The 10778-nt window shown below is 47.6% G+C and overlaps 1 protein-coding gene across 4 annotated transcripts in view; it reads left to right on the forward strand.

Moving 5' to 3' along the window:
• The window catches only part of cenpp (centromere protein P), a 139407-nt gene that overhangs the window by 126481 nt on the left and 2148 nt on the right, over positions 1-10778 (forward strand). For all 4 annotated transcript variants that reach the window (XM_034082284.2, XM_071203211.1, XM_034082285.2 and 1 more), the window contains exons 7-8: positions 10171-10250; positions 10542-10633. In XM_034082284.2, the coding sequence (XP_033938175.1) occupies positions 10171-10250; positions 10542-10633 (172 nt within the window). The remainder of the gene's footprint in view (positions 1-10170; positions 10251-10541; positions 10634-10778) is intronic.

Raw genomic sequence — 10778 nt, forward strand, 5'->3', positions numbered from 1 at the left:
TGTTTAACCACAATGTTCCATTGCAAACGTCTGTTCAGATGGAACTGAAGGAGCTTTCCAAAAAGAAAAGCAGTTAACCCTCACATTGGAGAAGCTGCAACCAGAATGAGTGAAATGAGTGAGACGGGTAGAGACGACAGGAAGTTCTCTACTTTACTGCCACATAGGACATTCCTTCATCATTTAGTTCACTTTACTTTAGCACCAACATTCATCCAACCTGTACGATAACTAAGAAAAACACTTTAGGAGAGCAAGACCCTGCAAGTCAGTCAAAGCGGCAGATGTGAGGTCAGGTGATTCTGTCTCGGCTTGTCTGCAGCTGGAGAGCTGCCGCGAGAGATTTGGTGTCCCAGCAGCTTTATATGCTTTTTGTTCATTCGCCAAAATGAGGAAACATACATATTGTGCTGAAAAAGAGGTAAGGGGGTTGTGCGTTAATGACAGATTAAAGGTTTTAAATAAAGACACACATATTATAGACAATGCACACACAGGTACACATACCTCTGAGTAGAGACACCTGGACACACCCCTAACCAAACCTACTGGAGAACAGCCTTGTTAATGTGTGTGTGTTCAAGAGAGGGGAGAGGCTGTTAAAGAAAACAGTTCATTATCAGATGTCACTAAAGAAACACCAGAATGTATCTAAAATCTATATATTTGAGATCTCTGTTCCATCAAAACTTTACAAATGTTTAAGAAGTTTTCACTGGAACTGAGACAACTTCGATTTATCAACATTTCAGCTGCAAAGTCGACCTCACACTCAAAGTATTTAGTCCTGTTTCCTCTCGCCTCCCAGATGAGGCCCAGTGTTCAGGTTACTATACAGATGTTGTTGCGCCCCCTGCAGGCCAACTGAGACAACTTTGAAAATGTAATCAAAGTCAACTTTATTGTCAATCTTCTAGTTTGTGTGTACAGACAGAGAGATCGAAATACCATTTCCCACAATCCCTAATATAAAAACAAAAGTATATCAAAATATGTGCGCAAATATGTATATGTATATATACACAGTCAAAGACACATTTGTACATGTGCACACATTAAGACCTAAATAAAAACACAACAATCAATAAAATCAAATAACAGTTACTTCAATATTTTGAGAAATGTACATTAGTGCAAGACTGTCCATAGAATGTGCATTTGTGCGAGATTGTCCATAGCAGCATAAAAAGTGTCACATGAAATAGTCTAACAGAAGTTAAATATATGTTTTCATGTATGCTGAAAGAAGCAGTGAATCAACAATTCTCTGACTGTTTAAAGGAACCCTGTATTCTGCTCAATTTCAGGTTTTCAAGACGTTTCCATGCTTTAGTGTTCAAAAAGGTCTTTATTTCCTTATACTGCCTGTTCTGCAGCACCTATTTGGCCGGTTTTATTGTGATTGGTTAACCACTAAGAGATGTCCCGCCCCATAGTTTATCACGTACAATGTTTTGATTGAGTGTGAGTGTAACATAGTGTTCTATTTCGTATAAGGCTTCGCCCTCTAAGGCTATCGCTATTGGGTAATCCCACTGCACGTGTGCAGCACTGACAGACTTAATCCACGCCCACCTATGACGTGGGCCCCACCTACGGACTCACTTCCGTATAAATAGGAAGTAGTCCCTACAATCTGCTCCCACTTTTCTTCAGCACTCTGTTGCAGAAGCACTGTGGCCCCATCCTCCCTCTCCTCCGGACGGGGGAGACAGGGCAGGGCTCGGTGTTAGCCGACATATGAGTTATGACCGGCTGTGGCTGGCTCACTCCAGGGAGGAAGCGGCTTTACACAGGCGATACAGGTGAGTCCTGCCGGAGATTGGAGCACGCAAACGCGGCTCTCACTCCCCAGGTGTCGTGCACTCATTGTGTCCGTCTTCCTCTGGCCCACAGACAGCGGAGAGCGAACGCTCTCGCGGCTGCGGCCGGGGATGATTGGCTAGTCCAGGAGTCTTACTCTGTGGACGAAGCCCTTGATTAATGGATCCGAGTGGCGGGCAGCAGTCAGGCGACTCCTTCCCCTCCATTCACGGATCACCATGTGGTTCCCCCGCCCTGTCTCCCTCTCCTCCGGACGGGGGAGACAGGGCGGGGCCCGGTGTCGGCCCGGCAGCCGAGCCTATAGGTTCAGCTGCCGGGCTGACACTATCCGCCATCTCGGCTCTGCCGTATAGGCGGTATTCTCCAGGAACTCCCGGAGATCATCGGAAAGGCAGCCGCCTAATGAGATCTCCCCGTTCCCCCGGTTCAGGAGAGCTCTCCTCCGGATGACATAAGCCGTTGCCTCATAGCCTGTCGGTTATTAGGCTCGCGGCACAAACCGGCTGTCTTTAAAACCTGTCGGTTGATTAGACAGCACGGGCTTGTTTCCTATGTCACAGATATGCCTCCACACACCTTTCATTCCTCAAGCGGGTTTGAGCGTGAACGCGCCTCAATGTCCGGTTTACGAGCCTTCTCCTAAACGGCGACATGATGAGAGCCGCTGTGCAATACAGCGTGTGGAGGTGCAAGAGCCGGCTGTAACCTGTCAGTCAGCAGGCAGCAGGGCTCGTGGCGCAGGCCAGCTGTATTTAACCAGGCGGTTATTAGACAGCTGAGCTTGACGTTTAAACCTGATGCTCCTAACCTGTCGGTTAGCAGGCAGCACGTTTTTTTTCCTCTGTCCCAGATGTGCCTACTACACACGGTCGTAATGAGCCCAGGGCTGTTATTACGCACTGTGTGAATAGCACTGCACACACCTCCGCTCATTCCTCAGCGGGTTTGAGCGTGAACGCGTCTCAATGTCCAGTTTACGAGCCTTCTCCTAAACAGAGACAGGATGAGAGCCGGTGTGAGATGCAGCGTGTGGAGGCCCCCTCGCAGCTTTTCGGTCCGGGCCCCTATTGGGTTGCTTCACGGGCAACGGCGGCGAGGGCTCTGACGTGGCTCGTCACCATGACAACCACAGCACATCCAGAGCATGTAGCGCGCTCTCAGAATATTACTCAGAGTGGCGACGCGGGTGTTCGATGGACAGATGAATAATAATAAGCAGCAAGGCCCACCGGGTAAGCCGGCTGCCCCTAACCTGTCGGTTATAGGCAGCATGGCTCGCTGCATAAATCGGCTCTCTTTAAATCCTATTGGTTTTTAGGCAGCTCGGTTTTTCTCCTCTGTCCCAAACCTACCTCCTACACACGGTCGTAATGAGCCCACGAGTGCCATTATTACAGTGAGGACAGCACTGCACACAGCTCCGCTCATCCCTTAGGGGTGTTGAGCGTGAATGCACCTCGGTGTCCAGTTTAACACTGTAAGCAATTGCTGTTATTTTACAGCCAATTTTCAACACTAATCTACTGGCAGCCCCCTAACCAGAATGTTACTGTGAATTATAAAAATGTTTACAGTAATAAACTGAAATTGTTCAACAGTATGAATACTGTATAATTTCAGTGTATTGCTGGCGTCTCTGCTGCCAGTATTTTACTGTTGATTGAAAAAATACAGCAGTATACTGTATTTTATTTTTACAGTAAGAGGCTGTAAAGTCATTTCACAGTATGAGTACTGTGGTATTACAGTGAAGTGCAGGAGTCTGTGAAGAGACTGCCGGCACTTTACTGTTATTTGACAGGAAAATGTGTTAGTGTACATAATGAGAGCCTGTGTGAAATGCAGCGTCTGGAGGGCTCTGGCGTGGCTCGTCACCATGACAACCACAGCACATCCAGAGCAGGTTAGCACGCTGAGTGGCGGCACGTGTGTTCAATGGACAGATGGAAGATAATATGCAGCAAGGCTCCCCGGTTAAGCCGGCTGCCTATTGGTTACTTGGCAGCATGGCCCGCTGCCTAAGCCGGCTGGGTTTTTTAACTTATCGGTTAATAAAACAGCAGGGCTTACTATTCAATCCGTCTACCTTTTAAACTTTTTGGGTTTAGGCAGCACGGATTTTTTCTCTGTCTCAGACGTACCTCCTACCCACGGTCGTAATAAGTCCACGGAGGGCCATTATTACGCATTGTGTGGACAGCACTGCACACACCTCCGCTCATCCCTTAGTGATGTTGAGCGTGAATGCACGGTTTACGAGTCTTCTCCTAAACGGCGACATATTGAGAGCCTGTCTGAAATGCAGCGTGTGGAGGGCTCTGGCGTGGTTTGCCACCAACCACAGCACATCCAGAGAATGTACACCAGGCGCTATCAGAGTACTGTATGGTACTCAGGGTGGCGGCGCGTGTGTCTGATGGACAGATGAATGAGCAGGCGGATGGGCAGAGGATAGTCTCTGCAGTTCGCCTCTCCCCCCCGCAGTTCTACGGGATACAGGGAACCCTGTCATCCCGGGAACAGTGTCTCGCGCTCCGTGCAGAGCGGCAGGAACTCTTGTTAAAAGAAAGCTTTTTTCCAGGGTTCGTCATGGGGAAGAAAATCAGGGTTTTTTACTCCCGGTATTTTCTGGTCCCGAAGGAGACGGGGCGGGGGGAAATGAGACCCATCCTCGATCTGTCAGTGTCCAGCAAGGGAATGGCCTTTTCCCATGCTGACGATCAAACAGGTGCTGGAGTGTGTTCACCAGGGAGACTGGTTCACATCCATAGTCCTGAAGGATGCAGTCCTCCACGTAACCATCATCCCGAAACACAGCAATTTCCTGCGTTTCTCATTCCTGGCTCCACGCACTTTTTCAAAGTGGGTGGAGACGGTTGGAGCAGCTACTCAGAATGGGGATGAGTGTTATTTTACCTGGACGACCGGCTGTGGCTGGCTCGCTCCAGGAAGGGAGGAAGCGGCTTACAGACGATACAGTTCGTATCTCATCTGTCAAACCTGGGTTTCATTATCAACTGGAAGAAGAGTTGTCCTCGTCCCTCCCAGGTTATCTTTTTAACTGGGAGTGGAATTGAACTCAGCCCGCATGAGAGCGCGACTCTCACAGCGGAGAGGGGAGAAAGTGACAGCTCTCCTCCGGCGCGTCACACCCCGCGGGGCGGTGACACCCCTCTCCGTGATGCAGCTGTTAGACATGATATCAGCTGGTCACGTGGTGATCCCCCTGGGTCTCCTTCACAGTGAGGAGACTCCAGAGGTGGTTTATTCGCCTGTGCATCGACCCCGTGCGTCAGAGGAGACGCATGGTGTACATTCCTCCTTCCGTGGTTTTGGATTTAACCTACTGGAAAAATCTCCACGTCCTGTCAGTGGGGGTGCCCCTGAGCAGAGTGACGTCACACACCACAGTGTTCACAGACGTATCTCTCGCAGGCTGAGGAACGTGCATGTCGCAGGCAGTGGGGGGACAGTGGCTGGCTCACATGTCTCTCCATATAAACGTGCTGGAATTACTCTCCGTATGGAAAGTGCTCCAGCACTTCGTCCCGTTGCTGTACAATCAACATGTGTTGATTCAAACAGACAACAAAGCAGCGGCGGCCTACATAAATCGCCAGGGAGGTGTTCGATCAGCGCAGCTGCTGAACACACATCCTACACAGCCAAATGGACAGCGTTCCGTGTGGTGTGTAGGGAAAAGCCTGGACCCTGTTGGGCCCCCTGCCTCGTGCTGTCGTTCCTCCAGCTGTTGCTGGACAGGAATTGGCTTATAGCACGGTAAAAACATATGCTGCTGCCATTTCATCTTGCCACGTAGGTTTGGGGTCAGCACGGTGTTTAGTCACCCGCTCAGTGTGCGAACTATACCACGGTCTCCAGGGGAGCCGGGATTTATTTATTTTTTGGTGAGGGGGGGTACAGCCTATGCAGGCGTGGGAGGCGTGTGATCCACTCACTCTACTGTTGGCTGGTCCAGCCAGCCGGCGGCCGCGGGACCACCGCAGCAACTTCGCCCCCCCCATCTCGAGCAGCAGGGAGGAAGAGGAAGAACAGGTGGAGTGGTCATCAGTAGCATCATCATCTTCTTCCACATCTCCTTCGACCTCTACTATGGTAGTTGTAGTCATCAAGTTAGCTTCTCTTGGCTCGTCTTCTTGTGTCTCTTCAGCCCCCAAGTTAACGTTAGCTGTCAAGTTAGCACTAGCACTGACGTTAGCTCCCTCCTCTCTCGGTTCTGTTGTAGCAGCAGTCACAACGTACGATGTGCTACCACCAGCTACATTCGGTTGGTCTTCTTGATCAGGTTGTTTGGCCGTCTTTTTAAAGAAATTGCCCAAGGTAAGTTGTTTTTTTCTTTTCGACATGTCAGCAGCAGCAACAATGCCTGGTAAATAGGGCTGTCCCGAATACCATTTTTCGGGCTCCGGATATGCGGTAGTAATGAGCAGCGAATATTCGAATATTCGGTGCGGAGAGATTTGTATTTTTTTTTAATAACATTTTTTTTCACCTTTTTTTTTTTTTCCCCAAAATGTTTCATAACACGCTCCGAATCCAAGACACCTGACAACACGCTGTTAAGCAGAAGCGCAGAAAGAGCATACTATTACGATTTATATGTATTTATTGTCTCAGTACTCGCAAACATTAAAACTAAATGTGTCCTCTGCATTTAACCCAGCGCAGCACCCGGGGACCAAATCTGGTTCCACATTCCGTCTATAACATTTTACAACCTGAACAGTCAAACAAAGATACAAAACACATATTTCAGCTGCCAGCTTCATGTTGCTGGCATTGTCGTGGACAACGGCTACTTGCTTATAATTCGGAATGGCAAAGGCGTCCGCCACTTCTCCAAGCTGTTCTGCAATATTTACTCCTGTATGGTTTACTTCCATTACTTTGGTTTCCAAAACAAAGTTACAGAGTTTCCACTCCCGAGTTATGAAATGACAGGTGACAGCCATATACGCCTCCATACGCACCGAGGTCCAAATGTCCGTTGTAAAACTTACGGCAGTTGAGTTTTCAATCTGAGTTACAATTTGGTCTCGGTGATCGCTGTACTTCAGAGACATGGCATCTAAAATACTGGAGCGTTTGGGGACAGTGTAGCCGGGCTCCATCTTCTTCATTAATTTTCTGAAGCCTTCGCCTTCGACTATGTAAATGGTTCTCATATCCATAGCGATGAAATCTACTATGGCATCTGTTATCTCTATCTTTCTTTTCTCCGTTATCGGTTTTTGGAACTGTAGGGTCTGCTGTATTGTTGAGGATGTTGATGGCTGGGATGCGTGGGGATGCACCTATGGACACAATTTATTATTAGGCTGAGCTACTCAACTTTATGCCAATAATTGCCTTAGCCCCAGATGTTCCCACATTACTCCTATTATTTTCACTATTATGATCAAATTAAAAAACTAATATAAAAAAACAATTCGGTTGCTTGCTTGCAACTATTTTCCAAGCAAAGTAAGTGCACGTTTTTATCATGTTTAACGTTACTGTTTAAACGGCGGATAAAGCAGCTTCATCATGGCAACTTCACAACAGCTAAGCTAAGCTAGGCTACTACTTACAGCATCCAGGTGACTTTTCAGAGTTGTTGTGCCACCGTGGTAGGCCAGTTTCTTATCACATATTTGGCACACTGCCTTCTTTTTACCGTCGTCCAATTTAAAATGGTCCCACACAGCTGAAGTCTTCGGCATTTTATGGGTGAAGCGAGGTGAAGCGTGCCGTTTGCGTTCGTGGCTGTGAACAGTGAACGCGATGTCAGGAGCACAGGCTGAGATTGTATATATTTCCGCATTTTAACAGTGCAATTCAAAAGTATAAGAATATGGCAATTCGCCTTTATTAATAGCATACATTTAGAAAAATATATAAAAAAAATTGAAAAAATATTTTATTTTAAAATATTTTTTTGTTTGAAAAAAAAGAAAACGAATATCCGAATAATGAAATTGAAACCCGAATAGTTGGCCCACGAACGAATATTCGAATAGTCGAATATTCGGGTACAGCCCTACTGGTAAACATGCAGTGCTAACTAAACGAGCTTGTGAGTGAGTGGGTAGTGGGTGGAGCTGCGGGCAGCGTGCAAGCAGGCGACACTTTTTTCATGAATCATAAACTCTAAATATAATTTTATTTCACTTATTTTAGACCTTTGAAAAAAATAAACATGCCCAAAATTGAATTTATTTGGTCCTTATATCAGTATTTTAGAGAGCTCCCCCCAAATTTCACAAACCATGTTCCCAGGGGAGCTCATGTCACCACTAGGGGAGCTATAGCTCCCCCTGCTCCCCTCCAGTTCGCACCCTGCACCCGCTGACAAAACGTTTTCTACAGTGAGCACAGAGACTCAGACCTGTGTCACGCGCTTTGGCGCCTCAATGGGTTTTTGGCTTAGTATTACGCGCACTGAGTAAAGTCCATTTGAAACTTTAGATCAGGTCCCCCTAAAGTTCTTGTCAGCCAAAATCGCTCTGCTCTTGGCTCTGACATCAGCTAAAAGGGTGAGTGATTTGTCTGCTCTCTCTGTGGCTCCGTCATGTCTCCAGATCCAAGGAGATGGCAGTTCAGCTGTTTTGCACCCTAACCCAGCTTTTATGCCAAAGGTGATCACAAGCTCTTTTAGATCGAGAGTGATACCTTTGGATGGCTTCTTTCCTCCTCCTCACACATCAGTGGAGGAAGCTGTAGAGGAAACTTCTGTGTAGCAATGCATCTGGAGTCACCGACTCATAAAGGAGACACAGGACGAGCAGGAGTTCTGATGTCAAACACTGAGATTTAATACAAGTATCGGCCGGATAAATTCACATCACAAGTCACACAGTCAAAGGTTCTGACTGCACGGGTGGGTTGCCATGTCAAATCTGAATCCGCCTCTCATCCTAATAGACCTTTTAACCAGCTTACAGGAGTCAACCCCCACATTGGGAAGGCATCTGTGAACACCTGGAAGCACTGAATTATCTTTATCTGACTCTAGGGCTCTTGTGACCGGTCATTAAACTGGCAAGGTCAGCCACAGCTGACCGTTCCCATTCCTTAAGACAGATAACAGACTTCGGCTTGGTCGTAAAACGTCAACAGGCCGAAAGGTCAAATATCTTAGGAGTAAGGAGAATTATTATTTGACACTTAAGCGTAAAGACAAAATTAATCCCTCACAGAAGCCACATCTCATCTCCTTCGTCCCATGCGCGCGCTGTCATGCTATATTGCACGCACGGCTGCTTTACGCAGCTCGTCTGTTTGTGCATTACAGAGAGCGCTAAATAGGGCAGCCTCTGTCGGCACAGCGCCTGTCACACGGGCTGTTTGAGGCTGTGTCACAGGCGTATGTCTCCTCTGGGGTGGATCCCCCGGAGAACATCAAAGCGCACGGCACCAGAGGAATTTCCTCCTCCACGGCGTTGCACGGAGGAATGACAGTGGAAGACATTTGCACTGCTGCACCTTGGTCTTCCCCTGTTCTTTTATTCGTTTGTATTTGAGGGATGTCTCTCATTCCTCTCTGACACACTCAGTACTGAGTGTCCTGTCAGAGTGAGTAATGTCGGGGACTCAACTGCGTGCCCTCTCTCCTGCCTGTCGGCACTTAGAGAGCTGCCCTTTTCCTCCTCTTTGATCGTTTTAACAAGTGGGACTTTGGTCTCTACTTTTTATAAACGACAGGTAGCCTATTTAGCCTACCTTCTTTCCCGTATGGAGAATATTCATTTTTTAAATGCTATATTCCCTGGGAATGTGATGCTCCATTTACGCATGGCGAAATGGACATGGGTTATTAATTGAGTAGGTGCGTTTCTGTGCTTCTGGTAACGGACGGATCAGTGGGGCGTGGACTACATCCTGCTTCACCCTTAACCCAATAGCGATAGCCTTAGCGGGCGAAGCCTTATACGAAATAGACTGGGGTTACGTACTGTAACTCAGCTTCTATGAGTATAGGCGCAGCCCTCTAAGGTTCGGCCCCACTGGCTCCGCGAATAGCTGAAGAGAAGCTGTTTGTGTGGGAGCAGATTGTAGGGACTACTTCCTATTTATACGGAAGTGAGGCCGGAGGTGGGGCCCACGTCATAGGTGGGCGTGGATTAAGTCTGTCAGTGCTGCACACGTGCAGTGGGATTACCCAATAGCGATAGCCTTAGAGGGCTGCACCTATACTCATAGAAGCTGGTTTACAGTACGTAACCCCAGATGTCATATCATAATGCTGTTGAGTACCACAGACAGGACAGGTGTCTCCATGTCCTAGACAATTACAACAATGAATAATAACTTGATCATTAAATCTCTGTCTGTTTGTCTCTGCAGGAGAAGTATCCCTCTGTCGTCTCTCTTCCTGCAGGCAGCGGCTCAGAGGTCATGACCCTGAATCACCCCGAGCTTCCTGGGTAAATACCTTTATATATATTTATACAGAGACCGTTTCTCAATGTTGAGTAAACCTACTGCAGAGCCACTATTTCAAGTATACTACGTCATCGAGTGGCGCCGAAGGGCTGTTTAAATGCATGTTAAATGCCCAGCATTCTGTGCCACTCGGTGACGTAGTATACTTGAAATAGTGGCTCTGCAGCAGGTTTACTCGACATTGAGAAACGGCCAGTCTGTAGTGAACACACACTCGTACTGATGGAGCAGAGTAACACAGGCATGTGACCTCTGACCTCTCCCTGTTGCAGCTGTGTCTTGATCCTGCATTGGTCAGTGGAGGTCTGTAGAGAGGGAGGAGTCACTCCAAGGATGGAGCTGCTGACAAAGATCCCTGAGAAAGGTGCGACCTGTCACTCTGTCTATCGACTACAGTACAGACACAAAGCTCAACCGAAACCATATCAGGCGGTTACTGTGATCTAGGTTTTCTCTTAAAATTGAGACAAACAGTGAAGTCATAGGGTCTTCAATGTAGCAAAAGACCA

The sequence above is a fragment of the Pseudochaenichthys georgianus genome, chromosome 5, assembly GCF_902827115.2.
Source record: "Pseudochaenichthys georgianus chromosome 5, fPseGeo1.2, whole genome shotgun sequence".
Lineage (NCBI taxonomy): Eukaryota > Metazoa > Chordata > Actinopteri > Perciformes > Channichthyidae > Pseudochaenichthys > Pseudochaenichthys georgianus.